General features: G+C 42.7%; 1 protein-coding gene across 12 annotated transcripts in view; it reads right to left on the bottom strand.

Moving 5' to 3' along the window:
* The window catches only part of Dlg1 (discs large MAGUK scaffold protein 1), a 181,161-nt gene extending 171,843 nt beyond the window's left edge, over window positions 1-9,318 (bottom strand). For 5 of the 12 annotated variants that reach the window (XM_052159031.1, XM_052159027.1, XM_052159029.1 and 2 more), the window contains exons 1-3: window positions 9,140-9,313; window positions 8,623-8,672; window positions 7,838-7,969 (exon numbers count right to left, since the gene is read on the bottom strand). In XM_052159031.1, coding sequence (XP_052014991.1) covers window positions 7,838-7,969; window positions 8,623-8,641 — 151 coding nt within the window. In that variant the 5' untranslated portion in view covers window positions 8,642-8,672; window positions 9,140-9,313. Of the gene's footprint in view, window positions 1-7,837; window positions 7,970-8,622; window positions 8,673-9,139 lie in introns of all 12 variants that reach the window. The other 7 variants (XM_052159034.1, XM_052159033.1, XM_052159032.1 and 4 more) reach the window with 3 other exon arrangements.
* Between the last annotated feature and the right edge of the window lie 15,699 nt (window positions 9,319-25,017).

Genomic DNA, 25,017 nt, shown 5'->3' on the forward strand with positions numbered 1-25,017 from the left:
GAGAGATATGATTTTTGAAGCATTAATTATAATTTTTTCTACAGTTACATACTGTTTTCACAGTGGGTAAATAAAAACACGAGCAGTCCTTATTGTTGACATTAGATACTGAAACACATGAATAAATAAGAACTGAGAAAAAAATCAGCATGATCAATTTTCTTGTCCATTTGTTGATGGCAACATGTCCTTTACCTTTACTTGCTCAGACAACTTTAGGTGGCCCTCCAACTGCCCTCAATGTCTCCCTCACAACTTGAATACATGTTCAGTAATAGAAATTTACATATACAATTAAGTTGCCATAGCATCTTAAACCAGAGCCAAACATTTACTAAAATGTACCTTTTTAGTGCAAAGTATGTATAAATATGTTGTACATAAATAAATGTGTGTGCTGCTAGGGATTAAACAATACACACAAATTAAAATATTTAAGAGTCTTGAATGTAGGTGGATACTTTCATAAATGCTGAAGACAGATTAAGATAATAATCTTGGGCATTAAAGTATCAAGGACAGCCTTTCTAGGCATGTTACCACAAACATAAAACACATACCTATACTAATAAATCTAACCATAAATAAACATGAGATTTTTAAAATCCAAGTTTAAAAACATGCTACAAACCAGAGTAGTAATTTGTGATTTACATGCCAGACAGGGTTGATATGCCTCATGTTAATTTTATAAAGAAGAAAGAATGGAAGGAAATATAATGACATGAACAGGGAATTCAGAAGTTAAAATAAAAGACCAAATATCTCAAAGTATATTCCACAAATCAGAGGAGAGAATATTAAAAGATATATAGAACTCTACACTGTTTAAGTCAAACCAGTCATTCTTCTATTTACTGCCTAAAATATTACACTGATACAATATTAGTAATAGTGTTTTATAAATTACAAGGAAAGCCTTAAAATGTATACCCTTTCACCTAGTAATTAACTTCTGACAATTATCCTATGGATATAATAAAGAATGCAATATCAAACAACCCCACCTGCATGGGTAGATGTACACATTTGTATGCCTATGAATGCAATGTTTATCAAATCATGTAAAAAAAATGAATTAAAAAGTCTAGTTACTGGAAAGCTATTAACAGAAAAATCTGTTATGTAAACAGTCGTTTAAGATGATAAAAAACTGAAACAGAAAGAAATCTGCTGGCAAATTTTGGGAAAACTAAGAACAATTATATATGGCACAGATAATACACACATTTATACAAATTCAACTGCAGTACCCCAACACACACAAAGCAGTTCTCCCTGTCAGCTGCCACCAAATAAGTGGCCATCACACGAGATGAGGTGAAGAAGTCTGCTCCCTCTCTCTCAGTCTCAGTGCTGTATACAGTGGGAGCATCTTGAAGTACCTCACTATGCAGAGTGTGCTTCTTTAGTTCTAAACCAGTCAATTATTTCATCTGGTATTCAACTAAAGAAATTGAAATATTATGCCACTAGAGAAAAGAAGTTATCGTCATGATATATTAACTAGATGCATTTTTCACCTTATATAGTAACTTTATATATTTCAAGATTTACTTTATTTTTGTGTGTGCGCATGTCTGAGTATGTGCGCATGTCTCTGTTTGAGTATGTGTGAATGTCTGTGTTTGAGTGTGTGTGAATGTCTCTGTCTGAGTTTGTGTTTCAGAATGTAAATATGTACACATGAATGCAAACCCCCTGAAGGCAGAGGTGCGGGTATTTGTGAGCACCTGATACAGGTGCTGGGAACCAGCAGCATGTGTGCTCGCTCAGCGCTGACATCCTCCGGCCTGTCCTTACACGCCAGCTTTAATCAGGTCTCTCATAGAAAAACAGCTTTACTGTTTTGTTTGTGTAAGATGTTTTACAAAATTCAAGTACTTGTACAAATACAGAGAATAAAATAACATTTACTTGTATTTTACAAAAACTAAGGTTGTCTAACCTTAATTTTAGGTAGAACTCGTACTAGCCTTATGATAGATTCCTATAGAGGAATCTATCATTTCCTTTATGATAGATTCCTATAGAGGGCTATAGGGAATACATCTAGAGAACAGGACGACAGTGAAATAGACCTTCTGTCGCTGCAGAAGGAAACTCATCTATCAGCTCATCTGACAGCCAAAGATACTCAGCATACTTCTAAATCAAGATACACTGTAAAAGTCACTTTGATCCCCAAGGAAAATACCCTACAAAATTTCAGGATTATAACCAATTTATATTTCACATACTGGAAACATGGTAGATATCAAAGTAGTATATAAAAATAAGTTATCTCCATTCTTCAGACATCATTTGGCTAACATGAATATTCCTTTTAACAGGTGTATGGCTGGTAGTCACAGGGTGGACCCAACAGTGCTAAAGAAATGAGACTCATCATCAAAACACAAGAGAAAGTGTGAGAAGGGCACCCCTGAGCTAAACCTGAGAGTCTACATCAAAATCATTACGACAGTAAAAATGAAAACCACTGAAAGAAACCAAGCTCTGCAAAGTTCATGGCACACAGACAGAAAGGGCTTCTGATTACAATCAAATACCAAGTATAAACTGGGAAACACAGAGGAATGTTACTATTTGGTAACTATCACTTTTCAACAACCACACTAGAAGAACAATTACTTCAAACAAGAACCATTTATGATTTTGCTCAAGAGTAATATATGTAAACAGTTCACAAATGCTTGTAAGGAAAAAGGTACTAGAAAGAGAAATAAGAACATATAATCAGGTGATCAAAATTAATGTTACCAAGAAAGGGAAGATGACACTGCATACTTCTGGATATACAGAATCCTAAGCCAAGAATACAAAATATGAATCTAATTAAAAACATCAAATAAACCCCAAATGAAAAACATTATTAAAAAAAATGTAAGAGCGGGGACTTGAGAGATGGCTCAGCAGTTAGGAGTACCGGCTGCTCTTCCGAGGACCGAGGTCCAGCTCCCAGGACCCATACGGCAGCTCCAAGTATCTATAACTCCAGGTCCAGGGAATCTAATGCCTTCTCTGGCCTTCATGGGCCCTGCATGCATGTAGTACACATGCCATACACGCAGGCAAAACTCCGTGACTTATAATATAAAAATAATCGTTTTTAAAGGAGGTATCAAGAGGGAATTAAGCCGGGCGGTGGTGTCACTTGCCTGTAATCCCAGCTCTCTGGGAGGCAGAGGCAGGAGGCAGATTTCTGAGTTCGAGGCCAGCCTGGTCTACAGAGTGAGTTCCAGGACAGCTAGGGCTACACAGAGAAACCCTGTCTTGAAAAAACCAAATCCAAGAAACCAAAAAAACAAAAATTAAACAAAGAGGGAATTAATTTATATAAAAAAATGTCAATGTTGGAGCTCCTTGGGACACAGAGGCAGGAAGACTTCAAGTTCAGGGTCTACCTGAGCTACAAGGCAAACTCAGGGGTCATCCTGATATAAAATTAAAAATAAAAAAAAAAGGTTGTAAAAGTGCCAAGGATTTAGCTCAGAGGCAAAATGTTTACTTAGCAACACATACACTCAGAGGGAGAGAGAGAGCTAGAGAGAGTGAGAGAGCTAGAGAGAGCGAGAGAGAGTCAGAGACAGACTCAAAGAGACAGATACCATAAAGTCAAGAGAGAGGCTGGAGAAAGCCTCCGATAGAGATGGACAATAAGTGGGGGTCCATCTCACCCAGAAGGAAGAAACAGCTTAGAGGCGTTACAGGTGCTCTTACAGCTCGGTTACTCAGGGTTTAAAAGAAAGCTCAGCCAGATCCAGCAAAGCCATGCTGCTGTGGCTGGAGCAAGCAAGCAAACACCTCAGCCTAATTAAACCAAAACCACTACATGTAAAGCTAAAAACCGTAATCCCAGTCTAATCCATAGTTTATGTTTTCCTGTTCCACGAGCCTACACACTTTAAAAATACAGGTTAGTAACAGGTTAAAATATAACTTCAGTTACAGTAAGAAAACCACAATTTTGATTTTACCTACAGAGAGTGCTAAGTTCTCAAATCCTGATTATAAAAATGAACTTATTATAAACATTTTCCTTGAAAATGATACTTTAAAAAGAAATAAAAAACCACCAACCCTACAGACCAGTATGCCTTAAACTTATTATGCTTACTGCATTTAATGTTATGACAGTGAACATAATGATAAGGAACATTTTAATTAATGAAGTAGAAGTTCCATATTCAAATTAGAGTTCAATTTTACACTACACAAGTTAGTATCTGAGAATCTTGGTTAAAACTTGTTATTTCTTAGTGCCTCAGACATCTAATCTATAAAATGGTATAACCATCTCATTGTTAGACATACCTCATAGGACTGAGGACTAAGTGAACTATTTAAAATGTAGCCTTATTACTTTTTATACCATCTTCAGCAACACCATTTTCATGGGTTATATGAGGTCTTAGCTAGGAAAAACGAGGCTTCAATTAAAAAGAATCAAACAATCTAAACATACTTTTCTTTTTCCATAGACATAAAAATGACGAAGAGGAAGGACAGAAAGGAGCTAGAAATCATCAAAGCCAAATGAGGGAACACGGCAGACGTGCACAGTGCCCATCATCACCGACACAGAGCCGGCCAGCACGGCAGGAAGGAAAGAAAAGCACGCTACACTACGTGGGAATTTAGATCTGCAGAGCGATTATGAAAAATAGTTCTAGTCCCAAAGAAATTAATAACAGAACTACCAGACAATCCAGGAACCCTGATGTGCCTTGGAACAGAAATAACCAGAAGAGATCAAATCAGCGCCTTGTAAAGATACCTCCATGCCCATGTTCACTGCAGCACACTCGGAAGACATGGGACTCGGAAAACACTCCAAATGCCTGTGATGGTCCCAAAGCTTTAAAGGTGTGTTGGGTATGCACACACATATACCTTCATACCTACACATTCATTAACAAAGTGTTCCATCTGTCACAACAGGAACGGACCTAGGGATGCTGTGCTAACTGAAATAAGCTGGACACATAATGCTTAAGGAAGAATGAAAAGTTGAAATATGACGATGATGAATCTGTGGGTGAGGGAGAACCAAGAAAAGACGTTAAAATAAATGGGATATATGAATCTAATGTCCAACATTAGGACTAAAGCTAATAAAATTGAACAGTATAAGGGATCTTTGTCAAATTAAGCAGATTTTAGCTGCTTCTGACTAAAAAATAAAAGTATGCAAGATACTCTGCTAACTGCCTCACTATAGTTCTATTTACTATTTACCTATGTATCTCATAACATCATTTTGTAAACCTCAGATATACATGTTAAGATCTAACTTGTATAAGGTTCACTACTGCCTCTCCACATGGTTACCCTGGCCCTGATCTACATGTGTAGCTCCTAACCTTGGCCAGAGGTCTCTTGTTCCAGTGAGCAGTAGTTACTGCAGAGGTTCATACCTGATCCAAGTGCTCGGGGTAAGTATGAATGCTCAAACCCAAACAGGACATCACATCAACAGGTCCTTCCCACCAAGGATCAGGGAACACTGGAGAAGATGGGGTAGAAAGGAGGGTGGGGGCTCTCAACATGGCCAGTGCCCTCTTCACCCCTCAGAAGCTGGGGCTGCCTGTACAAGATCAAGCCAGTAGAAAGTCCAGTACAGATGGATGAGGGGTTCAAGACCCCACAATCTGCTGAGAAGCTATTGGCAGTGAACTGCTGCTGGGGAGAGAATCATTTTCTTTACATGTGTGGCCACTGGTATGTTGCCCATGCATATAAGCAGTACTAATTGAACTCAGTGATTTAAAAAAAAGGGGGGGACGGACAACATGAAGTTGGGATACTCCAGGGGAAGCACATTGCAAAACTATTTCAAAATCAATGGTAAAGATGTAAAGAACAAAACTGTAACAGCTTCACAAGTTTCAGAAGGAGAAGCAAATGTGAGAAATACTTTGTGGTGTTGGGTTTGTTTTGAGACAAGGTCTATGCAGCTCAGACTTCTCTTAAACCCACTATTTAGCCAGGTTGACTTCGAATTCTTGATCCTCCTGCCTCAGCTTCACGTGCTAATGACAGTATGTGCCAAGAATAAACGTATTAGTGCAGTACTATCATCAACTCAGCTATGATGCACAAAACCCAAACCTGTCTTCTTCAACATGCCTAGCGTCGTTAGTTGTTCCCCTAAATCTGACGCTACCTAACTATAAACACTAAAGACAAGTAAGCCCAGATAACAGAGGAGGTCCACAACTAACAAAATTATAAAGTCAGATAAAAGTCTCTAGTACAAACTTAAATAGATTATCAAAATTTAAATATGCATATGAATGAACATTCAAAACAGGCAAGAATATATAACAAATGCCTCAAAACACAGCAAATCCAGCCACGACGCGACAAGGGTCAAGTCTATTTAGTTTTCCTAGGTTACAGCTTTCCCATACAGTAAAACTACAGTACACTGTGTATGGAAATGAGGACATAGAAATCGTACTGTTTTTTTTTTTCTAACATGTCTCTATTAAATAAAAATTTCTAGGTTTAATGTCGATTTAGAAAACTACATAACTAAAATATTATTTTTCTCTTCCTCATTTGCTGTTTGTTTACTTTTTTCCCTCCAAGGAACCAACCAGGTGATCTATTTGGACCTTAAGCTTCATGGCTTGGGAAACAAATGCCCAAGTATCCGCTCTAACATTATCAAAATGCTGACAATCTCTGAGGATGGCTGACTGGCAGTTCATCATCTCTCCACCCTGAATGCATGTCTTTAAGTCTGTACTAACACTAAATTCTAAAAAACTGTAAGGTCTATCAAGTCTATAAGAGACTGAAACTCAGTCAAGAGCATCAATATAGCAGTAAGTTATCCGACAAGGCACACACTGATGAGTGTTCAAATCACACCAATACTCTATCAACACACACATTTGTTAGGCCTATCAGTTGGGAAGTCACTGAGAAAATGAACATAATGTGCGGAACCGTAAGTCTTATTTGAACATGTTAGACAGTCGATACTTAATTTTTTTAAAATCTTATTATTACACCTAGAAGCAATAAATAATCTGGTTCAGTAGTTTGCAAACTTAAAGTACATGTTAAAAGGGGTCAGAGACAAACCAACTTGATAATATATTGCGGATTATATGAAAAACAAAAATCTCATTTTTAAAAGAACCTACTTACTTTGAACGTCCTAAAAGCCCACTGTTTGATTTCCCACCACAGTCTATAGTTACAATAGTAACTGGCTGAGTGAGTTCTCTGATATTTAATCACTAACAGTGTCAGGAACTAAATTCAGGACTTCGTACTATTTGTCCAACTCTTTAAAACAACAAACTATCTCATATTTAAGATACAAGTAAGAACAAGAGTGGTACAATACTGTCTGTAGAATAAGGTAATTATTAGACAGCATCACCTCTGAGACCGGTTTCCAGGTCTAAAATTGATATTCTACAACTGCCAAACGTAAAAGTGGTGTGTATCAGAGAGACGGATGTTCTCAAGCACAGCAGCAGAACCCTTCAAATATTTTCAAGGATTCCAGAGAAATACAACCACAGAAACAACAGTAAGTAGTTCAGTCGTTACAATGGGTGCTCAGAAAACATTTCTACAACTTGTCCATCTTTCAACAACTAACTCTACGACATGAAACGGTGTTCTCAAAGTACACAGAAATTTCTGGTAATTAAACATTTTAGACCGTGGCCTAACTCACTAGAGATGTCCTAAGTTAATGTCGGTCTGCAGAGAGCCCAGCACATGGTCTTTCTGAATTTAACATACAGAGAAGCATCACACATTAGAACAGTGGTCACGAGCAAAAAAAAAAAAAAGTTTGAACTCCCACCTATTAAAGCCTGAAAAAGGTTGCTCTGAAATATGTTAATAACCCGCTCAATGGAACTTCTGAGCTGTCTGTCTTCAGTTTGGCTTAGTTTCGATCGATATTCTTCCAACAGATGCAATGCTCTCTGGGTATCTGAAAAGACAAGTTCGGTGAAAATTTCACATATGCATTAAGGGTCTGTGTGTATCTGCATACGTATTTACAGGAAAGTACTACATGCTATGTCTACAGAGCCCAAGGCGAGGGCTGCCATCACTCCATCCATATCCCATTCCCTACTAAGGCAAATATTTTAAAGGCTTTATATCACAGTAGAGAAAGGAGAAAGGGGTTAGCCTGTGTTAACTGTGGACTGACAGCTTCCAAGACTAACAGACCATCTAATTAAACTGATAGCGACTTGGTTTTAGAATGCCTAGTAGACAAGAACAAGTTATCTAAAATTTGTTCCAATAACCAAAACCTAAGTGTTTCTAAACATGAATTCCTCGTTGTTCACAAAACAGTGTTGATATGAATAATAAAGTGAAATACTGAAGCAACGAAGTTTTGAAAAAGACATGGTCGGGGGCTGATTGCTTCCGTAATCACCATGGAGAGCAAAAAGGTGTGTGCAGACACCCAGGTGTTTTCACCTTCTGAAATGATGTGAAGCGTAGATAGCATAAGGAATAATGTTGAGAGAGCCTGCTGATTCATCAAAGCCACACAAACCTTTTGAAAACAGTAACCACAACACTGATGTACTGTGACAGCCACAAAACAGTCCCAAAATACATTCTCACCTTGCTTCCGGACCGGCATTTTTCTCCAGGATCAGGAAGAAGGCACACACCTTTACAAACACGAAACAGGGAAGGAAAACTTGAACTAATGCAAAGAACTGAATCGTGAACCCACTCGTTGCCCCCGCTCCACCCCACCCCCCCACCCCAAACTCTCGACTAGGAAAAACTCCAACCTAGGTGGAACTGCCCACCTTCCAAAGTTTTCCCAAGTGGAAAAAAAAAAAGCTCTGAAGCCCCAACCCCCCAGCAGTGTCAGCCAAGGCAGAAAGCTGGTTCTCGAGGGGCGCTTATGCCCCCTACAGATTAAGATCAGACCCAAGTCCGCTTCGGAATGTTCCTCCAGAGCCTCCCCCTCCGCAAAGAGCACCTGAAGAGAAGCTGAGCCGCCGCCACCGCGGCGTGCTCGCCACGCTCCCCACCTGCTGCCGCGGGCCGGCCCGTGCCCAGCGGCGCAGCGCCCTGCCGAGCGCCGGGCTGCTCCCCCGGCCCGCTCGGGCCCCCTCCTCTCGCTTGCCTGGTTCCTCGGTCGCCTCCTCCCGGCGGCGACTCCAGCAGGGGCTGGACCGGACAGCCGCCGCTCTCCGCGCCGCCCTCGCGCCGCTCATGCACCGCTCCGCGGCCTCCACACCTGCGGCTCCGCCGCAAAGTTCCCGCGAGCGGCGAACGCGGGCGCCCCGGGTGCGCTCCGGCCGGCTCCCCGCCCGGCCCCGCTCCACGTACCCCGCCCCGCCCCGACTCGAGCTCAGCTGAGGGGGTGAGGGGACGGGGGAGGAGCTCCCCTCGGCGGCCGCACCCCCGCGCCGCTCTCTCCGCCTCGGCCGCCGCCGCCGCTTGCTCGCTCGCCGCGGCCCGCGGCTCCGCTCGTCCGCTCGCCTCCGGGCCGCCCCACCCCCGGAACCTCGCCTCCTTCCGCGCCCCCAGTCGCTCTCCCCCTAAACTTTCCGCCAAGATGGCGGCCCTGGAGCTGGCCTGCCGCGCGCCCACGTGACTGCTTTCCCGACGCTCTCAGCCAATGAGAAGTGAGGAGGCGGCTCGCTCCGAGCCCGGGGCTCCGGGCGCTGCTACCTAGGGGTTGGAAAAGGGAGGAGGGCCGGGAGGGGGCTGGGGTCCTGGAAGGAGGACCCTTAAGCATCCGCTGGGAAGCGCCTTGCTGAGAGGCGTTCCAGTCCAAGTGGCTCTAGGGACAAAGGAGTTGACACGCGCTCTACAGGTGGCCCGAAGTGGCTTTGGGACAGCCAGCCTGCATGTCGCCCTGGCCCACCTGGGGTGGCCTGCGCTTCTGAACTAGCGCACCGGACTCGAGATGCCGGAGACTTTGAAAGAGAGAAGTGACCTCACCTGCGCCGGATCCTAGAAGCAAGCTCAGGACAGACACCCCTTAACCTCAGAGCACGTGCTGGCCAACTTCAAGAAAGGGAGAGTGCCTGGCACGCCCGGGGTGGATCCCCAACTAGGAAAAATGAATGTGTGCGGATTGCGCCCGTCTCCCGCGTTAAGGGGCGGAGGAAGAAGGAACTTAGTAGTAGGGGAAGGGATAGTCTAAGTCTTCCACTTTTTACTGGTTTTTAAATTATTCGTTTGTCAAAAAAAAAAAAAAAAAAAAAAAGGAGCTTTGAGGAGTCTCGTTAAGGACCGGATGGATGTAAAACGGAGACTGCTCAACATCTGAGGGTTTCAGAGGATTTTTAGGTCTAAAATGGTTAACTCCTAGTATGAACCGTTTAATCAGGTGAAAAGTTCCGTCGTTAATTTTCATTCATTCATGCCTGCATACATTTGTGCGTTCATGAATGTGTCCCTGCCGGGTGATGCTCTCAGGAGTTACCTATTTTATGACGGTCCCTTTAAGAAACTCACCTGTCTACCCTGGCGGTGGTGGCACCGGACTTTAATCCCAGAAGGCTACTGCAAGTGAATCTTTGTGAGTTCAAGGCAAACCTGGTTTACAGGGAGTTCCAGGATAACTAGGGCTCCACCAAGAGGAAACCCTGTCTCAGGTGAAAAACAAAGAAAGCCTCTGGCCTGTAGCTACCCCAGAGGCTGAGCTGCTGCCAGTCCTCACACCTAGTTTAAATTTCAAGCACCTCAGAACCCAGCCAACAGTCCCAAGGGACCCTTGCTCTATAGAGCCTTGGGAACCGGAAGGGGAAGGTTCTCAAGTCACTGCACAGCTAGCTCTTTGAGCTGGTTTTGAGCAATAGGAACTTCTCTGTCCATAGCCCAGGAGAATTTTTCCAAAGTCGTCAGAAGTTATTGAGGCAGAACCAGAAATGCAGTGTGTCAAACCATAAGGCTGGATCTGCTTGCATCCAGCTTGGAAATGATTGGCTAAGATTCTTGCCTCCGAGCCTGGTGACCTGAATTCCTCCCTGGGCCTCCCATGGTGGAAGGAGAGAGCCTCCAATTTGTCCTTTGACCTCCGTGCATGTACACATTTAAAATCAATCCACCGGTAAATGGGTTTCAATTAAAAGAAAAGGGGAAGAGGAGGATTTGGGGGGTTTTCCTTTTGTTTTGTTTTGCAATAAACCTGAGAGCCTTTCCTCTATCCTTGACAATAGAAAAGTCAGAGAAGGAACCTTGCCTGGTAACCATAACTCAGGTATGCTGATGACTGGGTTTCACTTTCAGATTGTACCTTAGAATCCTAACCTTAGGACTTTAGAGCTTATGCAGATCTACTTTCAATTCGAGGTAGAGAACCAGGTCCAGAAAGGGAAAGAAAACATTCCCCATGAGATCTAAGCTGGTCAGTGGTCACAGCACAGGACTCAGCTCTCCTAGCTCCAACCCAGGGCACTTTCCACTACGAATTCCAATATTCCAGCGGGCATGTTGGCCGCAGATTTTGTTGTTGTTGTTGTTGTTGTTGTTGTTGCATTAGGAACGCTGGGATCTTGATGACCAACAGTAAAAGCCACATTGCATAGAGGAAATCCGACCAGAGAGCAAATGGGGATGGCTCCTGAAAGAAAAGAGTCTTCTTAATAGATGAGTGGAGGTTATTAACAGTGAAAATGCCTCATGGCTGTGTATTAGTGTATTAGTGTCAAGACTTCATTGATATGCTGCCAACGCAATGGCTCCGATAAGGAGCCATTCTTAGCCACCATGTCTCTGGTCCGCATGCAACCATTTTAAGAATAGACTTTCTTAGAATTCGGGGTGCAGGGGAGTTTGTCCTCTTCATGCTTTCACTCTGTCCATATATGATCAATTGCTAGGAAAGGGATGGGGCTAGAACTAACAAGAGCCAAACTGTGCTCTGGAGGACTCAGAGGCCCACAGCAAACGAATGAGGTTCAGGGAGCTCTCGCCAAGGGACCCTGAGGACTAAAATCGAAATTTGTGTTGGACCTCAATGTCATCCTAATCCTGCCCTAAACAGAAGAGGCAGAGATTATGGGCATATATATATCACAGAGGAATATGTGTGTGTGTGTGTGTGTGTGTGTGTGTGTGTGTGTGTGTGTATAGTCCAAAACCAGGAATGAACCTAGTGTTCTTCCTTGAGAGGCTAGGACAGGTCCAGGTAGAATATGAATACGAGGGGCCTTGACTTAATTGCTATCCCTCTGCCTTAGTTACTTAGTGCTATATAACAAGTTTCTTGATGCTTGGGAACTTAAGAGTACAATAAATTCTATCACAGCTTCTGTGGGACAGGAATCTTGAGGCCCCTTAGTTGGGTGGCTCTGGTTTAGGATTTCAAGAAATTGCAGTCATCTGAAAGCTTTGATTGAGGCCGAGGAGGTTCTGGGAGGCTGTCAGGGTTCAGGCTGGCTTCCAGCTTGTTGCAATGCTTCCGGCTGTCACGTCCCGAGCACTGGGGTTACATGTGTACACCACCAGACAGTGTTTTGAGGCTCTTTCAACATGGCTAATTCACATGGTTACTGGCAGGAGATCTCAGTTTCTTACTGTGAAAAATCTCCCTACCTCACTGCTTGGTATCTTCATGACACAGTGACTGACTTCCCCAGGGACAAATGATCCAAGAAGGCAAGGCAGACATCACAGTATTTCTCCTGCCCTAGTCTCAGAAGAAACATTGTTTTTGCTGCATTCAGGTTACTTAAAACTAGCTAATGTATAAACAAGAGTTTTATCACAGCACTGGGGGAATCGACATGTAATGAGGAACTCATTCCTCTAAATCATTAGATCAGCCTTCCTAATGCTGTGACCCTTTCTTACAGCTCCTCATGCTGTGGTGACCCCAATTATAAAATTATTTTCATTGCTACTTCATAACTGTAATTTTGCTACTGTTATGAATTGTAATGCAAATATCTGTATTTTCTGATGGTCTTAAATGACCCACAGATTGAGCATTGCTGCTCTAAATGGTGTCTTTTTTTTTTTCTGCACCTTCATGAAAAGGGAGACAAACAGACTCCCTTCGGCCTCTTTAATGAGGACAGAAATCCCACTTATAAGGGCTGACTTAATATCTCCTTCCAAAAGCAGATATTCAGGAGCATGAGTACAGGAAGAAGAAGTTTCAGGAACCATGGTAGAAGCAGGCTCCACAGCAGAGCAGTCAAAGCAGGGACGTCCATATTTTTCCAATTAGCTTTTATTCTCGCAAACTCTTCCCTACGTTTCACACTTAAATGCTCATGGCTCAATATATAACCTCACGACTTTCCCAACCTCCTTATTGAAAATACACATATGCATGTACACCCACAAACCTTAAATAAAAAACAAGGATAGAGGTTAAATCCGACCACAACATTTTCAAGTTAACTTTTCTGTTGTACAGTTTAAAAGCCTCAGGAGTCAAAAGACTGCAAAGAAAGACGAAACTTCCCATTCTGTCCCTGATATGTCAGAGACTGGATCTCAAAGAATATTGACTTTCAGGTTCAAACCTTCTTGCCCAGTCATCCTCCAACCCGGGCTACCATTGCAGCTCTGCATCTAGCTTTTCCTTCCGGCCCCCTAAACCCCAGCCTGTCTTCAGCAAGAACAGATCCTGCCATACTCCATGGCAGTATTAGCTCTCAGGCCGGCAGAGAAGCAGTACACTGGCTGTGCCAAGACAGTCGCAAAAACCAAAGGATGGGAGGCTGTCAAAAGGGCTTAGGGCAGCTTGCTTTGTAAGAATAGTGTAAAGAACGGTGACAGTGACCACAGATAGCGTCGCTACCACACTATGCCAGAAACGTAAGTGGACATGTCCTTGTCTTTCCACAGCGTCAGAATTGACTGAATCATAATAAATTCACAAGGTTCAGCTGTTTCAATGGTAACCAGTTGTCATTTAAGTTGGCTAAAGTGATGTTGTTGCTTTATTTATTTATTTATTTATTTATTTATTTGGTTTTTTTTCCAGACAGGGTTTTTCTGTATAGCCCTGGCTGTCCTGGAGCTCACTCTGTAGACCAGGCTGGCCTCGAACTCAGAAACCTGCCTGCCTCTGCCTCCCAGAGTGCTGGGATTACAGGTGTGCGCCACCACCGCCTGGCTGCTTCTTTTATTCCAATCATAGTTACTAATGCTCTGAATATCTCCTAGCACATAGTAAATATATCTTCCTATCTATATGCCTAAATGTAGATTACAGAATGAATACAAGTAAAAGAGGTTATAACTGAGATCAGAAGGTTTCAGTAGTAGCCTGGGGTAGAATCGGTATGATAAGATAATGAACCAGTTCCAGGAGGGAGCCATTGGGATCAGGTTTGGGAGCAAAGCTGCAAAGTTCAGACACTAGGTACTAGTCAGGAGCAGGAAGTCAAAAGTCAGGTCCAAAAGGACAAACAGATGGGCTGGCAAGCAGTCAAGGAGTCTGCATGCGCAGCAGAGAGCTGAACTGAACTGAGCCAAAGCTCCAGGAGCCAAGGAGCCCTCGCCCCTCCTCCTTCCTCCCTCTTCAACCCACCCCCTTCCCCGCCACACACACACACACACACACACACACACACACACACACACAGCAGGTCACTGTGGGGCCATGCCATTGAAGGGCTAGATATCCATTCCTAAAGGGGTGATTCCTTAAGGGAGTTAAACCTTTTTTTGGCCCGGCATATCTGGTAAATTCTTAAGCCTGGTTTTCCTGGTAGAGTTGTAAAATGTCCATATGACTCTACAGTCTCAGATTATCCCAGTCAGATGTATAGGCTGTTTTTCTACTCCTTTCTACCCTAAGGAAGAGGTCACTTAACAGTCTGTGATAGATGAGTGGTGGTGACAGATGGTGCAGTTCCTGGGTCCACACAAGGGCTTCAGTGATACTTCTATTCAAAATGGAGCTGGGCACAGTGGTGCACACCTATAATCCCAGCATGCCAGAGGCAGAGGCAGGTATGAGACCAGCTAGGGCTAAACATTGAGACCCTATTAAAAAATAAATAAATAAATAAATAAATAAAAATAAAAATAAGCCTCCCTCAAAAACAATAACAACAAAAATGGCACTCTCAGGGTGCCTCGTGGCCTGAAGAAAAGTGTTTGATACAATATAGAGCAACTGAGGGCAGGGCATAGCCTCATCTCAGCAGACAATAGGACTGCCATGACAGCCCATGGAGGCATGTCTTGGCAGCACACTTTAAGAGTGATTTAGAAAACCAGGGTCTAGAAAAGAGTGGAACCAGAGCAGTTGCACCTCTGAAACCTTATTTCAGGGGAAAAAAAAAAAGATTGTGTCTAAGGTCATTTCACTGAGGAAAGAGAGAGCATCCAGAACTTGCCTTCAGTCTTCAAGCAGGCTTATTCTGCCTACCCAGGGAACAGAAATACAGAGACTGAGAGTGTAAGACAGAGACTGTGAGGTCTTCCTTAATGTGTTTGCTCTAACACCCCAAAATTCCAGAAGCTGGTGGGACTTTGCTGTGAGAAAGATGCTGACTGCGCTCAGCAGGGCCTCTCTGATACACAGTTCGAGGCTGGACAGAAGACTGAACATCTGCAACCACAACTCTGAGCTGTAGCAACTTCAGTGCCGGCTGAGTATCACAATGCTATTAGAACCACTTTATCTGCCTCAGAATCCAATCTACCAAGTTCAGATGAGACCAACTCTGGCCTCACTCTCATGGATAATATTCTGATTTCACTTTTTTTTTCCTGTGAGAAAATATTCTGACAAAAAAGAAAAAACTTAGATCCCATAAGGAGTAATTACTGGGTTTACAATTTCAGGGAAATCAAGGCAGGAGCTTGAAGGAGCCAGTCAAGAGCACAGAATGAGTGCCTGCTTGTTATTTATGTTAGCATTCAACAATGCTCTCTACCCTTCCGAAAGCAGAGGTCCCAGACCCCGGTAAGGTACCACCCAGAGTGGGCTGGCTCTTCCCACAACAATGAACTTAATCAAGACAATCTCTCACAGACATTACGGCAGACCAACCTGATAGCGGCAATCCCTCACTGTGAATCGTTTCTCAGGTGATTCTAGATTGTATCAAGCTGATGATTAAAAATAACCATCACAGAGAATTCTCAGAATAAAAACTACACACTGAAACCATTTTAAATTCCCTTTAAAGTGTGGCCAGTTACTCCTCTTCAGTAACCAAGCACTGAGGTCAAGCTTTCAAGCGCAGGCTCACCAAGCTTCGATAGACAGTTGTACGCCCTTGACTCTACATTAACCTGAATCCCTTATTCCGGGACAGCACTCTATATTGTGTTAAAAAGTTAACTTATTTTAGTCTTTCAGCAACCTAAGAAACTTTCTGTGGTGCTCTCCCACTTTGCAGAGGAGGGTACTAAGGACGAAAGGTTACCTTAGGGCAGCACTGCGCCGGGTTAAGGCTGGGGTGAGCAGTGTGTTGTTTTCCCTTCCTTGTTTTCCCTTCATCTACATTTCCTCGATTCTATTGGACCCCTCCACAGGTTAGAAGCAAAACCAAAAAGTGTATCTGTAGGTTGGAGGGCTAGTATACAAAAGCTAAGTAGGAACAGAGATGGATAGAAAGACAGAAATTAGAAGAGGTGGGGAAAATAGAAAGAGACTGACTTAGGTAAAATAAAACACAGCACAAGGCAGGGGCAGAGAGGCAGAGAGGCAGAGAGACAGGCAGAGAGAGGCAGGGGCAGAGGAAGAGGCAATGAATGGATCTTTCTGAGTTTGAGGCCAGTCTGGTCTACACAATAAGACTCTTCTCAAAAAAAAAAAAAAAAAAAACAAAAACAAAAACAAAAACAAAAAACTAAACACACACAACAAACAAAAACAGGTAATAGGCTAGTCTGTTGTATATTTATAATACATCTCAACATTTACAAACGCTCTCCACCATGGAGACAATTTTTTTAACAGAACAGGAAATAGAAGCAATGACTCTCGCCTCAAATAACCCAGTTTACAGACTGTAACTAAATGAGTTAGGGCTTGGGTGTTATTTGATTGGTTGGCTGATTGGTTGACTAATTGTATTTTCCCAATGCAAAGGTACATCTTTAAAATACCTTTGGTCCTGGTAGATGGTTCAATGTACTAAGAGCACTAAGTGCTCTTCTGAGGACCCAGGTTCAATTCCCAGCATCCACATGGGGACTCCACCATTGCAGCTCCAGTTCCAGGGATCCAGCAATCTCTGTGGGTACCAGGCACTCAAATGGTAAACAGGCATACTCTCAGTCAAAGTACCTCTACACATTTTTTAAGGGTAAAAAGACATGAGTACCCTATAGTATCTTTCTTCTTCTTTTCCCCTGACAGACATCCTAATGAGAGGTTTCCTAGACACATGAGATGGTCAACTTGATGGAGCCCTGAGACAGCACCTGGTACCATCACAGGCCTTGACTCACAGGCTTGTAAATCCCAGAGAACTCCCAGCCTGCATCACATAACAATAACTAAGGACTTTCCTAGAGAGCAGAAAGGGTAATCGGCCTTGTGCTGCAGAGAGGAGTGTTTTCTAACAGTACATCTCGAAGTTTAGACAAGCTGGACTTCAGCATTTAAAGACCTCTTCATATTGAAGGAACCACAGGATCTCATATTGAAGCCCTCAGGATCTGCTAAAATCTCTTTACTTCAGAAGGTCTCCTCACCCTACCCTGTACTCAGAGGATTAACAGTGTCTCCTCCAGGAAGCCTCTGCTTAAGACTCCTCAATCAGATTATCTTTTTATATTCAGAGAACATGGACTTTACTTGAAATGTGAAGAAATGTTATCAGAACGCTATGAAGTTATTTGTATTCTGTTTCTGATATGGGGGCCTAACGAAACTTAGATAAACCAAAAGAAGTTAGAAGATTTTTCATAATGGGCTGTGGACTGAGTCATGTGACCGGTCACCTTTGGCACAGAAGACTGCCAGAGCTTTTTGAAAAACAGCTCTCAGTGGCGACTTTCATCTGAGGAAGGGGCGCTCTCCAGAGCTATAATTTTCTTGGTTTTCATTTTGAATAACCTTAAATTCCTTTATTATTCCCTGTCATTTTACATTCACAAGGACAGGAAAGACAGCAAATCATTTAAATCTTACTTTCTACTTAAACTTCCTTCAAATGTATACTCATTTCTTTCCAAGATAGTTTTACCAACTGAGATATTTGTGGTTAAAATAACCTCTACTTTTTATAAATAAATCAGGCTACAGTTGACAAAAAAAAAACAAACAAACAAAAAAAAAAACTTTCCAGAAATGCTTTTTGAAAATCCTGAGAAAATTTCCCAAGATGGATATCATTCCAGATCACGAATTACCCCACACCAAGACCCAGGGGAATGGGGCAATAAGGTAGGAACGGCTATAAATCAACAATTTTTTAAAGGGACATTACAAATTACTCATGAAGGTGAACAAAATAAGAATAAGGAGGAAAGGAAACATTTAATAAGAAAACCTCCGGCCAGCAAGATGGCTCATTAGATAGAGGTGCTTGCCCCAAGCCTAATGATCTGATTCCATCCCTGGAACCCACACAGTGGAAGGAGAGAACTGACACACACACACACCCCCTTCAAGTTATCTTTTAACCAGTGCATCTGTGTTGTAGAACAAGTGAAGCCCTTGCTCACCCTGACCAGTTATCAATTAATCAATCAATTGAGAAAAACATTTTAAAGAAGGAAAGAAGTGCTAATGTCATTCAGAGGGTTAAGCAAGCCACATCTCTGTTCTTTAGTCTTCCTCTCAGAGATCATTCCCCAACTATTAGAACAAAAGAAAAGATTGTTCCTCCAGCCTCGGTGAAGATATGAGTATTTTAACTCTACTAAGATGCAAAGTCGATGAAATATTGGTAAATCTATGTGTTGGGAAGGGGGTAGTTGAAAGAATGAACAAGGCAGCTTCAAAAAAAAGTAGTAGAGAAGAATTAACACACACACACACACACTCAGAGAGAGAGAGAGGGAGAGAGAGAGAGGTATTTTTCTCATAATGAGGTTATAAAAATATCCTCCAACTGCATTCAAATACTTCTAGGCTACTGAATATAACTTGGCCTAATTAGCTTATTATTAAACATGGCTAAAATGCTTATATTAGACTAGAGTGGGCAAAATAATTCAACACAAAGCCTACTTAATAGTAAAGGGTTGAATGTCTCATAATGTATTGACTTACCCACCTACAGAAAATAACAAGAACATAAAACACTATGGAATATTAGTTATTTCTCCTCTTGACAGTATGGCTGACTAGAAGCTCCAACATTACAATTAAGTACTCTAGGAATATTACTAAGTTAAAGAAAAAAATCATAATTCAGAATACGCATGCTGCCTTTATCATCCTCATAAAATTGACAAATCATTAAATCAGAAATACACATACCTTTTGTGATAAATACAAAGTGGTCTTTCCTATTTATTGAGTGCTTTTGTGAAGATTTAAAATATTCCTTAATTAAAAGTTTAATATCAGAAAAAGTTAGATTGTCTTGAAGAGATATGGAAATGACAGCCCTGAATTCCAGGGAAGTTGGGGGACTTTAGGGCATGGTGCCCTGAGAGCTGAAAACCAGGAAATGCTGAACTATCTGGATAAAGAGAAGCAAGATACCCAGGTTCCCACTGACTAGATGATGCCTTCCTCTAGGTCTCCAAAAGATACATGTTTGACCTCATTCTGATCTCAGAACCCACATAGAGCCAGACACAATGGGGTTAGCACATGCCTGCAATCCCAGTGTATCTACTGGAGAGACGGCAAACAGAGAAACAAGAAATCCGTGGAAGATCTAGAGCAAATAACCTAATATAATGCAGTAGCAAAGGAATGAGGGAAGCTAAAACTCCACCCCCACAACACACACCACAAACACATACACACAGAGATTAAAAGAAGCACATATGCATACCAATAAAATCCATCGTGTTCCCCATTCCTCACGTACCCATTAAATCTACATTTCTTTTTCTTTTTAACTTTTGAGACACGATGGATATGTAGCCCAGGCTGGCCTTGAACTTGCAACCCTCTTGTGTTGCCCCACCTCCACCCCAAGTCCTGGAATTACAAATAATACACCACCATGTTCGGCTTCGAGTGGATTTTAATAGGTTGGTAAGTCCCTTTGAAGGCCCACCATTTTAAGGTATTCATGTAGATTTGGATAAAGAGGCAGTGTGAAAACTGGCTGATGTATATATGCACACAGGCTCTGACTAAACCAGATATGCCAGTGGGACTCTGACCCACGACCTTTCTCTGCAGCAACCAGCCTGGGAAGAGTAACGTCCATTTCCGAGGCAGTTGGCCTTAGAGAATCAGGGCTCACACCATGACTGCCAGCTTTCCTAACCTATGCCCTTGCTTCTAACTCAAGCCCGGAAAACTAAATGTTTCCCCAAATCCCACTTCCAGCCTCCTCCCCTCCAGCTTTGTCCTGCAAACACTGCCAAAGAGAGCAATGTCTGTGGATGAGTTCTTCTTCTTCTGCTCTGTCTGCCCTTCTTTTGTTTTATAAGGCTTCCGTATTCCTGGCCAGCTTTACAGTCTCAAGAGATAGCAGCTCTGCCCCTGCTAGCAGTGTCTGTGTAATAATAGCCTTGATTTGTTCTTATTCAGGTCCACTGCTTGTTCCAATAATGGCGTTGAAAACTTCCTTGAAAGGGCAATCCTGAAAATGATAACGGAAAAAAAAAACTGCTTAGTCAGCTACTTCAACAAACACCTCATTCATCAGGTCCTTAGTTTAACTGGTATAGATTATGCATCAATTATAAGACAGACACTAGAATAAATTACACCTCTGTAGGACAGATTAGCCTAAGAAGAAAGCCAGGAAACCACATAGCTGATAACTTGGGGTGTGGCAGTTCAAATCTTGAGTCTGTGATTATTATGACTTCAGCGTGCAAAGGAGTAACCGCAAATTTCTTTAAAGCTCCCTTGTTTGCATGTGAGTGAAGACATCCTCAGTATGACCATAATGTGCCCCAAAGAAATCCTACTAACGGGTCGAGGAGGTGGCTCTGCAGTGAAGACCACCGACAGACAGCTCTTCCAGAGCAGCCAGGTTTGATTCATGGGACCTGTAAGAGGCTCACCATTATCAGTTACAATCAGATGCCATCTTCTGGCCTTTCTGAGTACCAGACATACACGGAGAGCACAGACACACACGCAGACAGAACACCCTTACACATAAAATAGATTTGTTAAAGGATTACCGCTAATCCTTAGAAGTTTGTGACTCTATTTTTAGAACCATAATAAAAAATATTGTACATATAATTACTTGTCTAGGATAATTCTCCCTTCCTCTCCCTCTTTGTTTTTCTGTCTTATATTTAATTTACTGACTCATAGCACAAAATTTTCATTAATAAAGTTGGCAAACAAAGCTCCTGGAAATCTTGCTCCAGGGAATAATGTTCTGGGTAAGTTTTTTTTTTTTTTTTTTTTACTAAAAATGACATTTTCATTAACACTGCTAATGAACTGTGCTTATTTCTTTGGGGAGTGATGATTTATTAAAAGAATTAAATGTTCAGAAAAAAAACCAAAATAATTACATCTATTCGTTTTGAATATGATCACAGTGTTTGCAAGAGAAAAATTAGTGACTATTCCCTGCAGTCGTGGTGGCTTTTAAACACCGCATAATTCTAGTGATTGCCACCAGGGAAGATTGCACCACTGCTCATTAGGTGGATAATGTCATTATAATAGCTTTACTCTGAGACATAAACCAGTTAAATGAAGCCCCCCAAAACAGAAAGGCAGAAGTTGTTTGATGAATCATTCTTGTTCTATGGTGGCTCTATTCCAAGCCAGAATGCAGCTCAGGGCTTGATTTGATGAATCTTCCAAGGAGATGCTACAAAGGGAGGGGGCTGGGGGAGGTGATAGGGTCCTGTAATTGGTCTCTAGGCTCTGTGACCTCTGTTCACACAGCTTTGCAAGCTAATTGTGCACAAGCCAGGAGAGAATACGCATGTGCATGTAATAAGCCTCAGGAAGACCTCCGTCTCTGTGCTTGTGACTCTCTTCTTGGCATTGTGACCTTAGGAACTTGAGTGTGACTGGTGCTGCTCTGCTCCAAAACGCTGGGAAGTTCAGATCAGGTCAAGGGCAAGGGCAGGCCAGGCTGACTCCAGGGTTAGCCTTATCCGAATGTCTTTATTAAGGCTGGGCTAAAGGAACATCAGGAGCATAGGCTGGACGTTGGTAAATCAATTCTCCAAAGCAGAACCAATTGACACAGAAAGAAAAATTGTACTGTGGGTCACCTCTAGCCCTGAGCACAGACTCTCATAAGAAGCCTTACACATTTAGTCATGGAGAAGCCTGTGGAGCAGAGGCAAGGGTGACCCCACTGAGAGAAAGGTCTTATCCTAGAACCTATCACTTGCACGGAGGAAGCTGCTTCAAAATTCTTCACCCTGGGGGCTGACGTGATGGCTTAGCCATTAAGGTGTGGAAGCCAAGTCTGAAAGCCTGAGTTCAATGCCCAGGGACTCACCGAAAACAAAACAAAACAAAACAAAACAAAACCACCTCAACTCCCAAAAATTGCCCTCTGACCTCTACACTCAGGACTGTGACACATGACAGCTCCCAAGGCTAAAGAAAGAAAGAAAGAAAGAAAGAAAGAAAGAAAGAAAGAAAGAAAGAAAGAAAGAAAGAAAGAAAGAGAAAGAAAGAAAGAAAGAAAGAAAGAAAGAAAGAAAGAAAGAAAGAAAGAAAGAAAGAAAGAAAGAAAGAAAGAAAGAAAATTCATGACTCTAGACTGTTGACAGCTTCTGGAGAAGTGATCAGGCCAGTGCCCAGCATTACAGGGATGCCAAGGACTTCGCAGTCCACACTTGTGCTGGCAGCAGAACTGAGTTGAGGACTGCTTCCGAACCCAGGAACTGCCTCCTGGCAGAGCCCTGAGCAGGATGTAGCTAAGATGCTGCTGATGGGTGGTGCCTTTGGTGGTTCTAGAAGTTCAAGATGAAGGTGGACAACAACGCAAGCTCGATTCTCCATGAAAAAGGTGGTGGCTCGCCTACAAACAAGGAACTGAGCACGTTAGGGACAAGGAGGCCCTTATCCTCCAGTCTGCTCATCCAGGCAATATCTAAAACCAGCTGTTCACAGATGGAGAGGAAGATGCTCTAGTGCTTACCTGCAGGCAGGCAGTAGAAACCATTGGTCTAAAGAAGAAAAGTGGATGAAGGGCCAGGTGGGGTTGCCCATAAGAGGTTCCAGGACAGTCCTGACGATCATACACACACACACACACACACACACACACACACACACACCATACACAAATTAAAAAGGAGAAAAGCAAGAGCAAGGAAGACTTTAAAGGGAATGGAGAACTTAGTCAGTGGTTAAGAGCACTTGCTGCTTTGCGGCGGACTAGGGTTCAGTGGCCAGCACCCACACAGCACCCACATAGCGGCTCACAACCATCCATGACTGCAGTTCCAGGGTGGGAAGAATGAATAGAAGCAGCAAGAGCCAGGAAGTTCAGGAGGCAGTGGGCCTCAGAGAAAGCGCTTCTGATCTTAAGTCACAGGTTTAAGGTTTGAAATGGTCCCGTTTTCTTCTCCTGCCACTCCTACAAGCTTTAGAGAACTTGTAGTAATACATCCTCGGCATAGCTGTTCTGTCTGAGAATTTATCATGGAGAGGACTCTGCTTTCCGAGACGTGGGGTCTGGAAGCACCAGGGCCATGTCTCAGAAGCTGTGCTCCGTGGCTCCTGCCCCGCCCCCAACCCAAGTCTCGGACGCGGAGACCAGTGCACGGCTAATCAGGGGCTGCAATTCAGCCTCCACCCTGCTCTCCCTTCTTTCTGCTCCTGGAGCTCCTGGGACAGATCCTTGTCAATCTTATTTCTCTCCCTTTTCACTGCCGCCGCCCTCTCCGTGTCTTCAGAATGACTCTCATTTCACAAGTTGTATTCAGGTCTCCGAGACAGCCCCCTTCGTGAGAAACCTTGAAGTTCACAGACTGCTTTGTTCTCGGAGTACTTAAAACCTTGACAACAGGCTATTTGCAGAGCTAACCATCAAACAAGGGTAGGTGCCAGAAAGACGGCCTAATTGAGTAGGAGACTGGAAGGGATGGTGGCCCGGGGCTGAGCTGAGGGAGAGGGAAGGAGGAGCTGAAGGACTTCCTGTGCCAGCAGCTGCACTGATAGCAAAGTCTCTCCCCACGACTCAGGAGACTGACACGAGAAATACTGTCTGGACTAATAAAGAAAAGAAAAGAAAAATTCACGTGATAAAGTGAACTCAAGCATCATTTTGTATTATAATAACATTGGGGGAGGGCGTCTAGTTTATATGCTTAGTGAAGACACATTGAAAAATAGAAATACACTCCAGGGGGAAAAAAAAAATCAACCCAGATCACATAACTTAAAGCTAACTGCCAACCAACTAGCATTTGTTGAAGATATTTCTAGTATTTTCCATGCATATACATTTTTTTCGTACAAAAAATAGTAGCATACGTGTTACTTTATAGACTTTTTCTTTCTTAGGTAATTTACATTTACTTTTTAATCTCTGAAAAGGCTTTGCCTACAACAGGATATTTCTGTTCAGCTATGATTTAATAATCATCTCAAATGGGGGAAACATCTACACTGTTGTTTTATAAAAAAGAAAGAAAGAGCCAGGATATGTTTGGTAGAGGCGGGGCAAGGTGAAGTGGAAGGGGGCGCCTCTGTGGGCCCAGGCTGAGGGATCCCTTCCCCCTGAGGGGCCAGCCATACAATATAGCATGGAATAGAGTTTATTTAGGGTATGGGGAGGGGAGTTGAAGGAGTAGAGTCAGAGAAAAGCAGAGTGGGGAGGGGAGAAAAGGAGCAGAGAGGGTAAGAGGGTACAAGGGAGAGGAGGGGCAAGCAGCCCCTTTAATCTGAGTCAGGCATACCTGTCTGTTGCCAGGTAACTGTGGGCAGAGCCTAGAAAGAACGCTAATATATATGAAACACTACCATTGTAATATTTAATCTTTAAACTG

The sequence above is a fragment of the Apodemus sylvaticus genome, chromosome 15 (assembly GCF_947179515.1).
Source record: "Apodemus sylvaticus chromosome 15, mApoSyl1.1, whole genome shotgun sequence".
Lineage (NCBI taxonomy): Eukaryota > Metazoa > Chordata > Mammalia > Rodentia > Muridae > Apodemus > Apodemus sylvaticus.